Below are 20,376 nucleotides of genomic sequence, written 5' to 3' on the forward strand. Positions count from 1 at the left end.
GGAATCAGTCCATCATATTGTATGCATAACATCAATTTGGAAGCTGATTACAAGCCTGTGAGACAATCTCAGAGAAGATTGAATCCTATAATGAAAGAAGAATTAAGGAAAGAAGTGCTCAAGTTGCTAGAGGCAGGGCTCATCTATCCAATTTCGGACAGTTCATGGGTTAGTCCTGTTCAAGTTGTCCCGAAAAAAGGAGGTATGACAGCGGTCAAGAATGATAGAGATGAGTTGATTCCTACAAGAACAGTCATTGGATGGAGAATGTGTATTGATTACAGAAAACTCAATGAAGCCACAAGGAAAGACCATTACCCGCTTCCCTTCATGGACCAAATGCTTGAGAGACTTGCAGGGCAATCTTTTTACTGTTTCTTGGATGGATACTCAAGCTACAATCAAATTGCAGTAGATCCTCAGGACCAAGAAAAGACAGCTTTCACATGCCCCTTCGGTGTATTTGCTTATCGTCACATGTCGTTCGGTTTATGTAAGGCCCCAGCTACTTTCCAGAGATGTATGATGGCAATTTTTGCTGACATGGTAGAGAAATGTATTGAAGTCTTTATGGAAGATTTTTCGGTCTTTGGTGCATCTTTTGGAAATTATCTAGCAAATTTAGAGAAAGTGTTACAGCACTGTGAAGAATCTAATTTGGTGCTCAACTAGGAGAAATGTCACTTTATGGTTCAAGAAGGTATAGTGCTGGGACACAAGATTTCTAAAAGAGGAACTGAGGTGGATAAAGCAAAACTAGATGTTATTGATAAATTTCCACCTCTAGTTAATGTGAAAGGCATATGGAGTTTTTTAGGTCATGTTGGATTTTATCGGCAATTCATTAAAGACTTCTCCAAAATTGCTAAACCCCTAAGTAATCTGCTGAACAAGGATGTTGTGCTTGTGTTTAATGAAGAATGTTTAGAAGCCTTTAACACTCTCAAAGCCAAGTTGGTCTCTGCTCCTATGCTTACAACACCAGACTAGGGACAAGAGTTTGAATTAATGTTTGATGCAAGTGATTATGCAGTAGGTGTTGTGCTGGGGCAGCGGAAGGGCAGAATGTTTCATACTATCTATTATGCTAGCAAAGTTTTGAATGATGCTCAGATTAACTATGCTACCACTGAGAAAGAATTGTTGGCAATAGTTTATGCACTTGAGAAATTTCGATCTTATCTGGTGGGATCAAAGATAGTGATTTACATTGATCACTAGTTTGCTGAAATAAAAGATAAATTTCCTGATGAATCTTTATTTTTGATTGTAGGGAGACCCTAGTTTGCTGATATGGCTAATTTCAAGGCAGCCGGTGTCATTCCCAAAGACCTCAATTGGCAGCAGAGAAAGAAATTCTTTCATGATGCCCGACATTATATTTGGGATGATCCACACTTGTTCAAAGTAGGTGTAGATAATCTTCTTCGAAGATGTGTGACAAGTGAGGAGGCCAAGGGAATATTGTGGCATTGTCACAATTCACCATGTGGCGAGCATTATGGCGGAGATAAAACAGCAGCTAAGGTTTTACATTCAGGATTTTTTTGGCCTACACTCTTTAAAGACGCCCATCACCATGTCTTAAAGTGTGATCAATGTCAAAGAATGGGGGAAATTTCCCGAAGGAATGATATGCCTCTACAAAACATTATGGAAGTTGAAGTTTTTGATTGTTGGGGTATTGATTTCATGGGTCCATTTCCTTCATCTGCAGGAAATGAATACATTTTGGTAGTTGTTGATTACGTGTCTAAATGGGTGGAAGCTATGGCCACTTCAAGAAATGATGCTAAGACTATGGTGAATTTTATCAAGAAGAATATTTTTGCTCGATTTAGGGTACCTTGAATCTTAATCAGCGATGGTGGTTCGCATTTTTGTAATACTCAACTGCAAAAGGTGTTGAGTCAATATCATGTAAATCATAGAGTGGCATCCCCCTACCACCCTCAAACTAATGGGCAAGTCGAAGTATCCAATAGAGAATTAAAGAAAATACTAGAGAAAACAGTGGCGTCAACCAAAAAAGATTGGTCAGCCAAATTGGAAGATGCATTATGGGCTTACAGAACTGCATACAAAACTCCAATTGGTCTGTCTCCTTTTCAACTAGTGTATGGAAAATCATGTCATTTACCAGTTGAAATGGAACACAAGGCATATTGGGCTCTGAAATTTTTCAACTTTGATGAGAAGGCATCCAGGGAGCACAGAAAGATCCAATTGTTGGAGCTGGAAGAAATGCAATTAGAAGCTTATGAATCTTCAAGACTTTACAAAGAAAAAGTCAAGACCTATCATGACAAAAAAAATTGAAGAAAGACTTCAAACCGGGACAACAGGTACTGCTTTTTAATTCAAGATTGAAATTATTTCCCGGTAAGTTGAAATGCAAATGATCTGGACCCTTTGTTATCAAGAAAGTTTGATCTTACGGTGCAATAAAGTTATATGACCCACAATCTCAGAATCCTGACAGAACATGGGTAGTAAATGGCCAGAGGTTGAAACCATACCATGGTGAAGAATTTACACGGGCACACAGCACAGTACATTTGATCACCCATTGAGGTAAAAGCGTCAAGCTAATGACGTTAAAGAAACGCTTCCTGGTAGGCAACCCAGTTGTAATTTATGTTAGTTTGTTTTATTTTATGCATTGTATCATGTGGAACTTGCTTCATAATCATTACATTGGGATATATTAGCTTGTTTTTAAATGATAGATATAAGGTTTTCAAATTTCTTGAGGAAGGGACTGAAAAATAACTCAGAAATTTTTTTTCTGAAAAATAGTCCTTTCGCTAAGTGCATCTTTGGTCATGCGCTAAGTCAAGAGCCTCTAGCGCTTAGCACTCAACCCTTGCATCTCAATCTGACTTGGTCTGCTAAGCTGGCCAAGGCTGAGCTAAGCCCATTTCAACTCGGTTTGAATTGGGCTAAGCGATGGCCTTCCCGCTAAGCACATTGCATTCACTGGCTAAGTGCGACACATCGCTGCTAAGCTCATTTCCTTGCAGCCAGAATTGGGTTTCATTGAGCTAAGCGAAACTCATGCCAGCTAAGCCCAATTCCTTGCGGCCATAATAGCGCTAAGCGATCCATAATTCGCTAAGCACCTACCCCTCTGTAATCAAGAAGCGTTATTTTAGCTAAGCCGGCCCTGAACCGGGCTTAGCGAGAGTTGCGGGTATATTGATCTGCAAAACTCGCTTAGCGGCCCTATCTGCATGCTAAGCCAAGCCCTTTGTGTTTTCAAAAAAAAAATTGAAAGTTGAATTTCAAATTTTGGCTAAGTGCCGGGTGCCGCTAAGCAAGCATCTTCAAGAAACCAAATGTCTCTCTGGCTCGCTTAGCGCTTCGGCTCGCTAAGCGAGAGGCTCAAAAATTGCTTAAGTGAGTGTAACGTCAATTACACTCACATTTGCCCAAAATTTTCAGAATTGCCTGCATCTTCTCTCTCGCACCCAATTTCTTGCATTTTCGCTTTCTTCTGCATCTTCACGCATCAAAGCATCAACGATACAAGTAAGTTCCTTACTCCCTTTATTCTTTTATTTTGTTGAACCTTAGGGTAGAAAACCATAGATGTTAGCTTTCAATCTTTAGGGTTTTCATGATATTAGATTAGGTAAAAATTAGGACTTTATATATGATTGTGCTGTGTAGATATTTTTGATTGTCTTGCATGTTTGATAATCCTTTTAGAGGCTCAAAAAGAGAAGAAAACGAAGTTCATTTTCTGTGTTTTTTCTGGAAAACGTGATGAAATTGCTAAGCGCGCCTTCTGCGCTAAGTGAGTTCATCAAAAGTGCTTGAATTTATGCATTTCCAGACGAACTCGCTAAACGCACTTACTGCGCTAAGCGAGTTCATCTTTTGAGGTTGAACACTCATCCTCTTGCTGAATGTCTATGGCTAAGCGAGGCTGAATCGCTAAGCCCAAGTAACTTAGTCAAATTTTTTTTTATGAAAGTCGCGCGCTAAGCCGAGACTCTCTCGGCTAAGCTCATTTCATTGCGGCAGCCATTGAGCTAAGCGAGCCTTTCTCGCTAAGCCCCCATACTTAGTGAATTTTTCTGAATTTCATGGTGCCGCTAAGCACAACCCTGATGAGCTTAGCGCACATCTATTATGACAATCATTAGGCTTAGCGGGTAGATGCCAGCCAAGCCGATTATGCAGAAGCAGAATTTTCTGCAACATCCGCTAAACGGCCCCACGTGTCGCTAAGCGGTAGTGTGTATTTTGTGAAGGCAAGCTAAGCAGACCATGTTTCGCTAAGCCGCCAGTGCCTTTTTTAGTTTTCGAATATGAATAACTTGTGTCCTGATTAACTGTTTGGTCCCTTTATTTGCAGATAGCCTCTAGGAACCGGTACACGGATAATGTATTGGGGAGAAACATCTTGCCAGATAGGAAGGTGGAGCTCTACCACACTGAGTTTGATGATTTTAAGACTGAGTTGGAGAGGTGTAATCTCCATAAATGCCTCACCAATTTGGTTGATGGGAGCATAGATGTGGCTTTGGTGAAAGAGTTCTATGCAAACCAATACATCTTTGAGGGTCCTTCACCAAAGCAAGCCAGGGTCAGAGGCCATCTGGTGAAGATCGACACTGACAGCCTCAACACATTCCTAGAGACACCTGTGGTGTTGGCAGAGGGTGAGACTTTGCCCACATACTCCAGATACTGCAGGCTGCCTTCAGATCTTATTGAGATTGAGGCTGCCCTATGCATACCAGGCCGAGGGTTCATCTTGAACGTTGAGGGCCATCCTGGGAGGATCTTGAGGAAGGACTTGACAACTTTAGCCCAGGTGTGGAGTGTTCTCTCATACTCCAACCTGGCCCCCACATCTCACACATCTGACCTGACAATGGATAGAGCTAGGTTGATCTTTGGCTTAGTCTCTCGCATGGACATGAACATAGGAGCACTCATTTCTGGCCAGATGACTTCTATAGCCTAGTCTAACTCTTTTAGACTTGGGTTTCCTACTCTGATCATCGCCCTATGTCGAGCCAAAGGGGTTGTCTCTGACAGCCTCACTTTTGAGCACCTGAGCCCGGTCATTAACTTGGCCTACATCAGGAAGAACTGTTGGAATCCTGATGATCTGACAGTTTCTATCCAAGGGGCTAGGAGGGCGAGGGTGAGGCCAGCTGATCTTCCTTCCACATCTGCAGTTCCTACTCCACCATCCACTTCAGTAGCTCCTTCAGTCCTAGCTCAGACTGATTCTCAGCGCTTTGAAGCCATGCTTCAAAGCCTTCATCAGGGACAGATCATTTTACTTCAGAGTTTACAGGTGGTGGTGCCTCCAGGATCCATTCCTTCCATTGAGCAGTTTCTAGAGAGGGTAGCCTGGCCTGGGGCCCAATCTTCTCTTCATAGGGAAGATGAAGGTCCCACAACCCAGGTACCACAACATGTAGAGGATGCGTCATCTGAGGCCACCATTCTAGAGCCATTCATTGTAAAGGAGGAGGCAGGTGAGACACAGGTTAGACAGGAAGCTGGTGCTACTCCTAAGAGGTCACGAGAGGTCACATCAGATCCACCCACACCAGTGGTGGACCTACCCTCACCTCAGCATGCAGCAGACCCCTCCACTCCTATACTCGAGATACCAGAGGACTCGACCACACCAGTCATGACTCTGAACACTTCTCCTCCAGCTACTTCAGTACTTCATTTGACAGATGAAGAGGGTGTTTAGACACAGGATACTCAGGACCAGTCACAGGACTTTTAAATTCCTGATGATGCTTTTTTGAATATTATTATAATAATTGTAGTTTTAGTACATTGGTTTTTAGTGATTTTAGTTAATGTTTATATACACTACTGTTTTTGTTTGTGGATAGCTAGTATGCCTGTTTTGAAGCATATGGAACAGTTTAACTTGACTTTGATGATTATGCAGTGAAACAATTTCATCTTTATGTGAAAATTGGTGTTATGAATTGATTTTGGATTGAATGCATGATTGTGATGGAGTTTGTGTTTCTTTTCATAAGTTTGAGCAAGTATGTATGTTAGTCAAAGAAAGAACAAGAATGTGAACTTGCAAGTAGAATTGTTAGGCAATAGACAAGTTGATTGAGAGAGAAAAGCTTGAACCATAACCGGTGAGAGTGTGATCTTAAATTGTGAGTGAACAACTAGCTTTGAGTAATCATCTTTGCATCAATCTCTGAAATTTAGAATGAAATGTATGAATGAGGACATGATGAAGGCCATGATTGTATATACAAGCCAATTGACCAAAAAGCTTACCTTGAATTATAATTGTATCCTTTGCACCCTTTGTGAGCTAAATTACATTTTCAAAATTGAACCCTGGACTTGAATGAATATCTCCAGATACCTTGTTTAGATTCTAGGAGAGCAGATAGTTCAAGGCAAATTACCTCAAATTTGGGGGAGTTGATTGGGATGTAAAGTAAAAGGTAAAGCATCAGCACACACAACAAATAAGTTGTGTGTTAAAAAAAATGTTGTTGTAATAAGGTCAAATGCAAATTAAAGTGAAAGGCTGGTGAGAAAGTTAATTGTATTGAAAGAAATATTTGGATGAATCTAGGATTTGTGCTCTCTTAGAATCTAAGTCTTTGAATCCTAGAAAAACCAATTAATTTTGTAGCCAAACCTCACTACAAGCCTATGAAAGTCCTTCTGATTCTATTTATGCATTTCTGACTTGATGACATGAGATGAAGTTCAAAGATTGGACCTCTTGCTAGTTGTTATTAATCAATAGCTTAAACACTTGTGCTTGAGTGAAACAAAAGCCGTGAGACTGTGGTTTAAGCTGCTTTCCTTGATATTTGTCTTATGCCTAACTTCATCTAATTGTACAGGTTACATTTTATTCTTCTCTTTAAATGACTGCATGCTTTGTGAAAGACAAGTGATGAGGGCATTTTGCTTCATTCTTTTATCATGCAATCAATAAATTTTGTGCATACACCTTTGTACATAGTCACTGCATGTTTTTGTCACTTGGGGGACCAGTGAGTTGTTGATCTTTATTTGCTTGAGGGAAAGCAAAGCTGTAAATTTGGGGGAGTTGTTTGTCGATGCATACGACTAACTTTTATGTATAAAACCTGTGTAAATTGTATCAAACTCCTCCAATTTATGGTTATTTTGTAGTGTTGTAATTACTTTTTGTTAAAGATAGGTAATAAATACTTAGTACTCCCATTTTGTGTGTTTAATAATCATTTCCTCTCAATTTCAGGTTAATTAGGCAAGTTTGTGAAGTGTTGATTTTCATCCGCTCGCTAAGCCAATCTACCGGCTTAGCGAGACATCCGTTGAGCGCAACACTCCTCGGCTAAGCGCGAGCAAGAATCTAGAAGAAGGATGAGTTGTGCATGTTCGCTGAGCGAAGGGTCCACCCGCTGAGCGTACCGCTTCAGATCATCCGCTGAGCGGTCCATAGTCGCGCTAAGCACGCAAGCACAAACAAAGCCACCTATTTAAGCCTGAAATCAGATTTTGGAGGGGATTTTGGCCATTTTCTTGAAGAGCTTCTGCATGTGAGAGATTCTAGAGAGAGAAGGGTCTGAATCCAGAGAGTTTTGAGAGATTTTGTTGTGCGAAGACCTGCAGAGAATGGAGCTTGAAGAGGAAGTTATCCTAAGAGCTTGAGATGAGTTTGTGAGTGATTGTGAGGTTCTAGAGGTGGAGGAGACATCCCCACTACTTGAATTTCTTCAATCCTTCATTTTTCTCTTCTCTTTGTTGTAAAGGAAGCTTCCCAGATATGGAGAGCTAAATCCTTTGTTGGTTCTTCCTCGTAGGTACTTGATGTAAACACTTGTATATCTATTTAATGATGTTTTATGTGTTCTCTGTGCTATCAGTACGCCATTTCAGTATGCTTTTGCCTTGATCACGTAGATGTATGCTTTGTTAGGATCATTCAACAGTGGAAACTGGTCTGATTCTTAGAACTTGATAGGACAGGGCTAGTTTATTGTATTATCATGAGGGATCGAGGTACGGTAACCTAGTTGTTTGTATGTTTGTCTTAATGCAGTTTTGGTCGAGTTTAGTCCAACAACAGGAATCTGAGGATGATGCTTGATCAGGATTAGGTTAGACTATCATGAGGAATCGTGGTTTAGCATTTTAGGAGACACCATAGAACACATGAGCATTGTTAAGTAGAGAATATCTTTTTAACATCAAACACCTAATAGGAAGACCAATGTGTTGTCTACTTGTCTTTACACATTATTACTCACCTGATTTTCCTTTTAATAGTTAGTTTACATACCTATGCATAGTTGGCACATCACTTTTCATACTAGACACTTATTCACTGAATTTAGTTTTACCAAGTAGCACAAGTTCCCCGAGAGTTCGATACTCGGTTCTTACTGTTTTATACTACTTGCACGATCCGGTGCACTTACCGGATTTGAACAGGAGACATGATAGTTCTCAGAGTTTGCATTAGGCAGTGTGTAACATACATTTAAGTTAAATCATTATAATAACATCATTATAAAGAAACAAATAACATGTCTCGATCAAAAATATTAAAGCAAGAAAGTATACAACATGCATGATAACAAAATGAAAAATAAATATTTTCATCCTATGTTAAATGATATCATATGGCTAATTGTCTAGTAAAGCATAAATCTAGCTTTTTGGATTACCATAAATGCTAGCATATCTATTATCAATATGTTCATAAAGAAAGCTCAATAAACCATATAAATGTCATACCGTTTTTACTTCGGGATGCATAGGGAGCTTCAAGAACTGGCAGCACTGAGATGGTGTGCAAATTTCAAATATATTCTTTGACATAGACATATTCCGATCCTAACAGCCAATTTATTAGTTCAATTACCATCTAAGAATCAGTATATTTCATAGATAAAATTCAGAATTTTTGGTTGAACGATAATCCTTCTAAAATCTTAATAGTATTAGCAAGCAAGTTATAAAAAATAGTTGACAACCTAGATTTTGGCTGCAATGTCAATTATTTTTGTGTAACAAACCGTCACATTTATCCACGATTTCCCACAATATCAAAGATACAACAAAACCGTCACCATGACTACAGTTTAAAACATTACCGGCAAGATTTTATCAAACTGACAAGTCACAATAGTATTTTTCATTATTCGACATCAAAAATACAAAATAAGACAACAAAAAGTTATGTACATATAACTAATCATAATGAAAAATCCTAGTCAAATAGTGTAAAAAAATTATGATCAAATACTATAAAACATATAATTATATTAGAAATATATAAATGGTTCCTAATCATGAATCTTGGAAGAAGAGGGGTTACACTTTTGTTTTGAAAATTCTTCAATGAGTAACCAATATTGGTTAAAGGTTTCATCCAACTAACCTCATCAGAATCCTTACTTGGGCGGAGCTAGGATGAAATTAATAGTTAGGTGGCCGGTTAAAATAGTTAAAATATTTTGAAAATTAAAAAAAAAAAGGGGGTGACGGGTGACAACTACAACCCATGATAAGCACAATTGCCTAATAACAAAAATATCAAAGAATATACCTGAATTTGTTAGAACTTAGAACAATGTACATAGTTTGGTTGAGTAAGCACATACATAACACATTACATTTAGAGGCATCCAATTAAAAAATTATATATCATTAAAAAAACAATATGATATATCTTTTTTTCTCTCTCTTTGATGCCGTCTTTCTCGCTTTCTTGATGAGGTTTATCATTCTGGTGGATGTACCTAAATCTGACGTGTTATGTATGTGTCTATACAAAAAATTGCTCTGGTTTAGAATATTACTATCATGGTTCAATAAAAGGTCTGATTCTTTATGAGGATTTTGACAGTGCTGCCATTGCAGGCTGACAAAGGGGTTACTAAATAAGTTTTCTATGAATGAATTTCAAATTAAGAAAATTAGAAAATAGAGTGAGATCTTTCATTGAGAAGATTGTGTGGCCTATGACTTTCAATGACCGGAAGTTTTAGCTTTCCACCTAAAAGAGGATGTTGAATTATAATTTCCTTAATTTCAACCATCAAATTCTTCCTTGCAAAACTTGCATCTTCATATGTTGGTTTAATTTCCCTATTAAAGACCAACAGACTAAAAAAGAAGTAAAAAAATAAAATAAAAGGATAAGCATGTAATAAAGCAATATCTAATTGAATAAAGGCATATTATTGAAAAATATATACCTTATATTATCAACTGTACTCAAAAGGTAACTAAGGTCTTCAGCTCATCCCTTCATTCCTTTGTGCAAAGACTTTCAGATCCTTCAAGAGGATATCTAGAGCCTTATGACAATCGTTACTATGAACAACATAAACAGTTTTTAGATAAGAATACATACACCAACATCAGATTAACGAGTTCCTGAACAAACAAGAACACCCTTAAATATCTAAAAAGTTAAAAATTGTAGCAGTTATAGGAAAGAATAACCAAGTTCTTAGAAAAAACATGAACATAGGACACCCTTTAATATATATTAGTTTAAAAACTTAATTGTCCAAAGCCTCAAAGTATTTTTGTTTCCTCATATCAAAGTATACTTTGATAGAGTGAATATTATTGTCCTTGTCCTCTGTGAACCTGCTGAAAGAATGTTCTCACCTCATCCCAGCTTCCCTCAAGAACCATGTCCTCAAAATACTGCAAGTCAAAGTATAACCCAAGCCTGTGAATAATGAAAGCTTGAATGAAAAACAACATCGCTTTAGGAAGCATTAAAAACACGTATAACCCAAGCCTGTGGTTGTTAACAACATCGCGTTAGTTAACAATCATTCATAACGATAAAAAAATATACAATAATATAAGGTTTTAGTTTGTGTTGAGGAATTAGATAGACACATACGTTTGTGCTGCTTCCTTCAAATTTTCCGCATCAAAGTACAGCTACGTTTGTGTTCCGGCCATTATCACGTTAGCACTATCAATGTTTCACTAATCAATATCAAAGTGTTTATAACATAAGGTGTGATATTTATAATTGAGTAATCTATATCTTTCTACAAATTTTTTAAGATATAATCAGGTTGTATTATTATGTCTTATTTAGTTTATTATAAAAGTTTGTGCCTACTCTGGAGGCAAGGCATCACACACTTTGATGCTTTGGGTAGGCAGCTTCTAATCCTAAATAATAAGGAACCCATCCCGAAACAAATACATATGTTAAATTTAATAGCTTAGTATTTATTTAATATTTAAATTTAATATATGTATTAATTAGTACTAAAGTCAATTAAGTATTAAAATTTAATATTGAATATATGTATTAATTTTAGTTTTCTATGTATACTATAAATAAGATGGACACTATTTTATGTCTTAATAATTTTACATTTGCTTAATCTTCATGTTTTATTTATTATTAAATTCTTTCAAAATTTAGTTTTATAGTTTTGACATATGCAAATCTAAGATAAATTTTATGTCTTGAAAAAGTAAAAAAAAAAAAGTTAATGATTATATCTCAAAATAAAAAATATTATAATTTTAAAAGAATCGATGAAATTAAATCTTTTAAAAGATAAATCATCAAAATAAATATTATAATTAACATAAAATATATAACAAAAATATAATTTAGCCTAAATCTAAAGGTGTTGTTTTCCTTCAATGTTTATAAATGTACATTTTTCGTTGTAATTTTCTGCAATTATATAGAAACCATAAAAAACCCAAATCAAAGTTTTATTTCTCTAGTTCTCATCATAACAGTAACAGTTCACCATTAAATGAATAAATTTTTGTAACTACATGCTTAACCCCAACTTAACCATACAGAATGTAACCTTAACGGTTAGACAAATTCTTTTTAATTGTTGGCATTAATATTTTTTGTATTACACTCTCTTTGTTGTTTTAAATTTATTAAAAATTAAAAAATTATGAAAGATTTATTAAATAGAATGTGAGGCTAATAAAATATTGTGATTTTTAATAAATTTAAATTAATAAAAAGAAGAGTGTACAAAAAAATATGTTAAAGAGTGTTTCATTATTGTAAAATGAGAGAAACCCAGGGATGTTTATATATAAAATCATGTGTCAGAATATCCAACAAAAATGTGTTTATGTATGATAATTACAATAATTGTGGATAAATAGAGGATATTTTATTTCTTCTAAATCAAAGATAATATCCCAATAAACAGCAATAATCAGAATATTAATTCTGATTTTCAACAGATAATATTTATCTGTATACTAATATTGTCCCTTTGTTAATGGAGAATATTTAACAGATACCGAGTATAAATTCGAACCCTTTTTCTTCGTTTATTTTACTTATTGCTGAACAGAATCTTGGCTGTAAGATTTTTCAAAGGTTTGATGGCATAACAAATAATACGAAAGGCAAAAGCATCATAAATAAATTGAGTTGCAGCAAAATTTCAGTGCAACAAAGTCTACAATTAGTTCGTCAGCGGTTCAATACATCAATATTTAGTATATAGTTTTTTTTTTCTCTTCAATATTTGGTCATCAACAGAAGTTGTGTATATCCAATAGCAGAGTAAAACTACAATCATATCACCCCCGAAAATAGCAATTGAGCACCAATGGCTGAACTCCGTAATCAGTAGTTATCCCTCAATTTCGCTGCTAGCATCTAAAAGAATGAACAGATAACTGGATCTAGAAAGGAATTATATTGATATTGTCTACAAAGCTCTCAAGGCAGTATGCAACTGAAAAGAGTGAACATAATGTTCAACTGATACTGATTTTCAGACAAATTGTGTGAGTTCCCATAAGAGTAGGGAAGAATGTGCTTGTGATCCTCCAATCAAGCCAAGGAGCATACCTTGTCTGAAAATGGGCACAGGTAATGAGAAAAGTTATATTGAACATTATAACTGCAAGAAAACAACCACTGCAAAACATAAGAACTGGGATTTCACCTTGTCTGATACTACTGCAGCAAAGCCGACTGTCATCTATGTAAGTTGCTTGGACGCCCATCATCCATGATCCCAATGATGTATCATCATAGGCATATGTCTTCAAAGATACACTGCATTTTTTATTTTAGGATAGAACAAAAAATATTATCAAATACATGGGAGTAGAAGGGTGCAATTGGTTCACTATGTAAAACCTTATTCTTACTTCGTTTATGGTTTTCAAATCTTTGTACAGGAAATGGTAAAAACATTAATTTTCATTATTTCCTATAGAAATTCATAAAAAACAGGAAACAAAGTGAAAAGTAAAAACCAGGTGGCATTTATATAACTATTACCAAAAACATATTAACCGAAAATGAGGGGCAAAAATGCATGCTAGGTTTCCTCCAAAAGAAACCATGAAGTTAAAAGCAAAAGCCCTGAAAGAAACAACCAAAAAATGCACAAACATATCGACCTTCTAAAAGGACATCATGGATATAAAAGGAGAGTAGGAGATATTTTTCCCTAGTAGAGGAATCTCAAATTTGTCCGTTCATATTTTACTTGTTGTTTGGTAAAGGATTAAAATCATTTTCAAATAAATTCTATGCCGAAATTCGCAAGGTGGAAAGCACTTGCACTCCACTTTCAAGTTTCAACTGTCCCCATTTTTACTATAACAAGAAATTAAGTAGCCTTATTTTTCAAATTTAAGAGTGCCAGGTCTTTCAATTTGAAAGTCAAAATTAAGTACTTCTAATATATATTTGCCAATATTTTAGTGTCTAGTGTAATCCTATGAACACATAAATATAAAGACAAAATTAAATAGCTTTAGCTCACACCCCAGTATCAGCAAGGTTCCGTACAACAATCAATTAATAATTTAATGTCCTAACCCTCCTCTTTATCAAGTTCCTCAAAGATGGGTATCATGCCTTGTCAGCCTAAATGCTGAATTAAGGCACACATACATGAACAAAAGCTACCTACTAAAGTTTCTAAGGTTCCTCCTTGTGAAGATATGACGTTGAGAACTAACCTGTTTATATTAATGTATTGTGCCAAATTCTTTGAAATTATAACAAGTGAACCAGCCGCATGTCGGAAATACCTAAAGAAAAAATAATTAAATAGTGATTCACACTAGCAAAAATAAAACAATTCAATATGGAGATCCAAACTCCAGAAAAGTTATAAGAGCACAGCTCTGAAGTCTGAACTATAAAATCATAGAAAGATGGTAACAAACTAACAATTAATTATCATAACAGTAAATGTTCAAATATTATATTAGTTAAGGGACATATGGCTGATCAAAGAATTCTACCATCTAAAATATCTACAGTACTCTTTGTATCGAATGATAGAAAATTAAAAATTAAAAACTTAGCAGAATATAACATGTCATCCACAGATCTACAAAGGTATAAAGAGAATATTATTTATCAATGTTTGCATGGCAACTAGTTTTACTGGGCAGTGTTGGATACAATGATAGAAAAAAAAACTAATATACACAGATAAAAATTAAATACATAAATAAACTATTTTGTGTCCTATCCATTTTAATTGGAGTAAATGTCAAAAAGATTATTAAGAATTTATAAGAGCAATCCATTAGACTCTAGATGGTTTTTGGCATTACATCCAATATTCACTAATAATGACATATTTGTAAGAAACTAACGCAAAGATCATTCGATTCCACTAATCATATATGCACAGGCAAGAAAATTTAACTTTGTTTTCAATCATCAATTGCATAATCAGCTCACAGTCTTCATTATTTAGCAATATGTGATTGAAACAGTTTCGTAATCCTTACAATTTACAAGTCATCAGTTTCAACAATCCAACATTTGGCATAGAGCAAAGCATATGTATATGTTTAATATGCACAAGTCACTAATAATTGTTCCCTCTAATGTTTGTTGGCACTTAACACTAAGTAGTGATGTCATATATTGTCAAGATCATTCATTTACCCATTGAATGATACAAAACTAGAAAAAATAATGAAATGGTATCAATTTAAGACGATAACATCGAAGATCATTCCAGTATAATATAATAAAATAAATCACCAAATCATCTCGTGCAAAAGGTATATTACTTACGATTTTTCATCCCCAAATTTCCACCAATCAGGTTCATACCATGGCTTTCCCCTGAAAAACACTCCAAATAAGATGGCTATTAGTTGAATCCAAAACCTCAACCCCAAGTTCAACATGTGAAAGTTTATAGAAAAATATAATAATGAACTTTGATGAACAAGAAAATAACAAGCAACAAATAAATTTAATTGTAGGTAGGTAGGTAGAAAGATTTGGCAGATAAAAATTTGAAGTCAACCAAGTTATTAGAAATTAACAAAAATGCAAAAAGGCATCCACATCTGATGGCAAGCTCTAACTTCCTGGAAATGCAGATTTACTTAGCGAAAATGGGGCAGTCCTAAAGACTTAAAAAGGCATGAAAATTAAGAAAATCTACAACACCCATAGATGATAGAAAGTAAAACACTGCAATAATATTCAACATCAAATAGATAATAATAAATAAGTTTAAACACAATTTCCATTCAGAAACATGAACAGTGTCAGACAGCTTTTAGCTTAATCAGAACCAAGGGGTGAAAATATACATAGCAAAACTGGGGCAGGCAGACTTACAAACAGGTGAAAACTAAGAAAATCTACAGCACCCATAGATAGGTAACTTCAGCTAAAAACTATTGGGAAAAACCCAAGTCCCACATGAGCTAGAAATAGTGTGAAGATAGACTATATAAGTGGGGGGCAATACTCACCCTATAAGCTAGCTTTTGGGATTGTGTTAGGCCCAAACCCACATTTTAAGATGATATTAGAGTTTATCCAAGATCCATTAAACAGATCACCTACCATATTATCCATGCACCCAGCCCAAAAGTGTTGGATGTGAAGGGGTGTATTAGAAAAAATCCAAATTCCACATCGGCTAGAGATAGTGCCAAGATAGATTATATAAGTAGGGGCAACCCTCATCCTATAAGCCAGCTTTTAGGGTTGAGTTAGGCCCAAACCCACATTATAAAAATAAAAAACAATGCAACAATAGATAATAATAAATAAGTTTTAACAAAAGTTCCATTCAGAAACATGAACAATGTCACACATCTTTTAGCATAATCAGAACCATCTATACTACTTAAAATTATTATATATCCACAAATCAATTATCATATTCAGATATACAATCACAATAAACTTAGATAAAGAAAGTACTCTTCTGATATCACTTCTCCTGACTTCATGCATCCAACATATGCCCCATCCTGACCACGACGACGGTCAAGAAGTTCAATTAAACCCTCTGCAGGCCAGTGAACAGAATAAAGAATGTATCACTTTAACATTGGGGAAAAATAGTTTTTCAACAAAATCTCCTAAATAAAAAAAAGAAAAAAAAAAAATATATATATATATATATAATTATATATATAAGCAATCTTTACCGAGATCAATATCAATGCCATCATCAACTTTTACATAAAAGTCAGCATCCCAGTTCTGAACTGCAGTACTGAAGAAGGTTTTAACTTTTTTAGGCAACTCTTCTTGAGCTTCCTCATGACCTTCCTGATATAATCAAAACAAATTGTCAACATCTACACTTAGCTTGTTTAACAGGGTTCAATGATAAGGAACCATGTTAAAAATGAGCTTCAATATATTTTACCAACCCCCACCCCACCCCCAAAAAAAACAGAGTTTTGTTGAAACATTAAACAAAAATGCAATTTTTACTCTGCATATCAATGTTTAAAGGTCACCAAGGAACAAAAATATTTAAGAAAACACTAAACATCAAATATAGGCAAATAATATCAGTGTGCAATTACATGTATGGTGCATTTGGGTAAATAGTTTAATTAGGCGCCTATTTAATAAGCATATCAGATTAGAACTTATATCGTAACTCATAAGCTTAACCACAAACTTGAAACTTACTAAAATAAGCTTGAAAAAGGGAGCTTAAAGAAAGGTTATAAGCTACTTTTATCAGCTTAAATAAGCCCTGTATGAACTCTTAAAAATGCACCCAAAATCATATATCCCTCAATGCCCTAAACCATAAGTCATCTATATAAAACCAAATTGAATTAAGTGTTTCCTGTCCACTCACACTATCCAAGGCAAAACATTGAACAGATTCAAATTACAAAAAAACCTACAACTATCTTGCTTACAAGAATCAGGAAATCCTTTGTTGTGCGATTTTCCTCGTCAATATTGCGATCTAAGCTATCACCTCGATTAGCACTGTCAATTAGAAATTATTTGGCCATAAATAAGTTTGAACCCATGATTGTTATCTCACAAACTATTAGATTAGCACCAAGGGAAATAAAGAAGATAAATAACCACTATAGCTTAAAGAGAAATCATGCGAGTACTAAAATAGCTAATAAGGATAAGTGAGTGGAGAAACCTCCGACCAATAACAAAACGTATGACCACTCCTCTTTCTTCAAGTTTTTTCAAGGCATCACCTGCCAGAAAAGAGAAGATAAGATGTCAGTGACTAGGCAATATACAATTAAACCAAAAAGATAACCATCTACAAAATAGTCAAGTGTTTACATTCTCATCATTCATAAAGTTTATGCAATATATCAAATTTTGTTATGTAACTTACCAAACCAAAATGATGATAAAAATGGTCATGAGCTACATGTACAACACATGAACAGATATAACCTAAAATATGAAGTATGAACAGAAAACTATTAAGGCTTTCAACACACAAAGTATGTGGTGTGCTATAGTTTTAACATATTGCTACAGAAAATGCTAAAATTAATCCTAGGGATACAATCATAGAAAACTAACATTTTTAAAATCATGAAAATGGAAATAAACCATCAGTGTATAGATCGAATCCAATCTTCAAGAAACTTAGAACAATTACAGTAAAAGCAAGAAATGTCCAAATCAATCCCAAACTCGAACTGAGGCACAAAATCACTGTGAAATTCAAATAAAAACAAACATGCTTCATTAAGTAATTTTCAAGACAACTATCTTCTACAAAAACAAACCAAGAAAATACTCAAAGTCTGCATCACAAATGAATTTAATCCTGATAAAGACAAACCAAAATTGCATCAAGCCTTATATCAAGTGGCACCAAGTCCCTTCAGGCCAGGATCAATTCCCAACAATGCCACATTGTCTCTACCTTATCCTGCCCACCCACTCCCTCACCAAACCAATTCTCACACTTTCTTCATAACCAAAAATGCAAATAAACAACTCAAGTGCACCAAAGTTTACGAGAACTAGTATTTCTTTTCTAATAACCAAAATCGAAAACAGACCTCTGGGCATCCAAGACCCCCTGAAAACATTTCTCTTCAATTTACTCCCAAATCCAGTATACACTCCGATAACAGCAAGAAGCCTACGATCAGAAGAGCCGCTTCTCTGGCCTTGCCCCTTTAGGTACCCTTGGCTCTTAGCCAATGTCAATTCCATCTCAGCTTCCACAATCCTCCTCTCCAGATCCCTATAGACCAACAAATACACACATTAATTCCAATTCCATGATCCATCCAAACCAACATCACACAAACAAACAAAACATCATCAAACAACACAAATCAACCCAAGATAAAATGAAAATTTAAATAAAAAATGTAGAATAGTTTACCTGCACCCAAGCACCATTAACTTATCTTCCACTGTAAGAACCTTAGGCCTCTAGTAACAAAATAAAACATAAAAAGACAATAATATAAGTTTGCAGACTAAAAATGAATTACAATAATATAAGAGCAAAATTAAAAAAGAAAAACCTGAGCTGAATTCTTTTTCAGAAGACTAGCGAGTAAATTGCGATTCTCTGCGTCTTGCCATAACCTAACAATTCCAAAACAACCAAAAAAAACGTGCAAATCCGTTACATTCAAAACGAACAGCAGAATCCCGTTGCAAATCACAAATCAACAACGACTTATCTAACGGATCCAAAAGCAATTCGGAGAAACGATTTCGCCGTACCTTCCGGCGACGTAGAGCCACGCGACGCAGGAGAAGAAGGCCATAACGAGAGACGATTTCGAGGTCTGAACGGGCTTCGATCTCGCTCCTCCTCGCTTTGTCGTCGTCGTCGGTAGCGTCTCCATCTCCGACGAACGAACGCTTTTGAATTGGCGATGCGAATCGCAGTTCGCAGAATCGATCACTGCTTACACAGTGATAACAGACAAGGAAGGACTCTGTTTTCAATTTAAGTTTTTTTTTTATGGTTTTGTGAAACTGATATATAAATGATGTTACAGTCACTGATATTGTAATGTGGTTATACTTTGGGTTTAACTTCAATTTAAGAGTGGAAATCTGCAGATTTTCTACTTTTCTTTGTTTGTTAATTATTGTTTAAGCACAGCTTTTACTTTCATTGGAAATTCCATTTGTATCCTCTCATGATATTGTTGTCAAAAAGAATAAAAAAAATTATGATTTTTAAAGTAATTATAACTTATAATAAAAATTAATAAATTTTGTAAAGTTATAGTGACTAAAATATGTATTTCATATTCATAAATATAGAAATATTTAAAATTTATCCTTCTAAAATTTTTAGACATTTTTTTATTTTTTAAGATTAAAATATATTATTTTTAGGCTTGGAACAAGATTATATGTATAAAAATTACATTTACATCCATTATTAAAAAAATTTACATTTACATCCATTATTTATTATTTTTTTTCTTTATCTTTCTATTATATTATAGGGATGTTTGATTTGCAGGTCCAAAACTACATTTGTGGCATAAATAATTTCATCAATGCATCAAAATTCTTGTTTTTTTAATTTTGTGTTTACTTTATTTTTATCTGTTTAATTTATATTAAAATAAGCAGCATAGCATTGTTAATACAAATTTTTTATCCGTTAAACTAAATATGCACTATATCGTCTATCATATATACATTTTTCTTTATTTCTCTCTTTAGGTGTGTTAAAAATGTTAGGTGTTATTTATAATTACTTTTTAATTAATGAATTTTACAATTATGAGTCTTTATTTGACAAAAATTATGTACTTTTCTCCTATGTGATTTTTTCTTTTTGAGATATCTCCTACGCGATCTTTGATAACATGAGAAGATCCGAAGTATTAAAAAAATTGATTTGATGTAAATGGTAAGTAATAAACTACGTAAACAGCTTTAAAAAAAACTACTTTCTGTACAAAAAAAAAAAACTACTTAAACTTAAATATTCCTTCTTTTTTTCATTTTTAATACAATTTTTTTCATATTTTATTTTAGTTTAATTTTTATACATTGTAAATATAAAAATTTCTACAATATCAATTAATAAAAATCATTGCTAGTATAGTTTTTAAATCATTTTTGTGAGAGTAGACAAACTTATTATATCT

The 20,376-nt window shown here is 34.6% G+C and overlaps 1 protein-coding gene across 1 annotated transcript; it reads right to left on the minus strand.

The window, feature by feature from the left end:
* Window positions 1–12,385: 12,385 nt before the first annotated feature.
* Window positions 12,386–19,334, minus strand: LOC100816327 (hydroxyproline O-galactosyltransferase HPGT2). Its single transcript, XM_003544560.5, has 12 exons — window positions 18,983–19,334; window positions 18,778–18,841; window positions 18,633–18,682; window positions 18,301–18,488; window positions 17,412–17,472; window positions 17,170–17,242; window positions 16,435–16,558; window positions 16,205–16,292; window positions 15,053–15,103; window positions 13,975–14,046; window positions 12,945–13,057; window positions 12,386–12,852 (listed from the first exon to the last, which is right to left on the minus strand). Exons 1-12 carry the CDS (start codon window positions 19,105–19,107, stop codon window positions 12,830–12,832), a joined length of 1,032 nt encoding a protein of 343 aa, XP_003544608.1. The 5' UTR covers window positions 19,108–19,334; the 3' UTR covers window positions 12,386–12,829.
* Window positions 19,335–20,376: the final 1,042 nt, after the last annotated feature.

This window comes from Glycine max, chromosome 14 (genome assembly GCF_000004515.6).
Source record: "Glycine max cultivar Williams 82 chromosome 14, Glycine_max_v4.0, whole genome shotgun sequence".
Taxonomy (NCBI): Eukaryota; Viridiplantae; Streptophyta; class Magnoliopsida; order Fabales; family Fabaceae; genus Glycine; species Glycine max.

Bases quoted from the DNA above. Each gene is read 5' to 3' on its own strand.
- LOC100816327 (XM_003544560.5), bottom strand. From the start codon at position 19,107: ATGGAGACGCTACCGACGACGACGACAAAGCGAGGAGGAGCGAGATCG. The intron at 18,683-18,777 runs GTTTTTCTTTTT...TTTTGTTACTAG, and splicing joins TGAAAAAGAATTCAGCTCAG to AGGCCTAAGGTTCTTACAGT. The intron at 15,104-16,204 runs GTACTTTCTTTA...AGTGTTTTTCAG, and splicing joins GGAGAAGTGATATCAGAAGA to GGGAAAGCCATGGTATGAAC.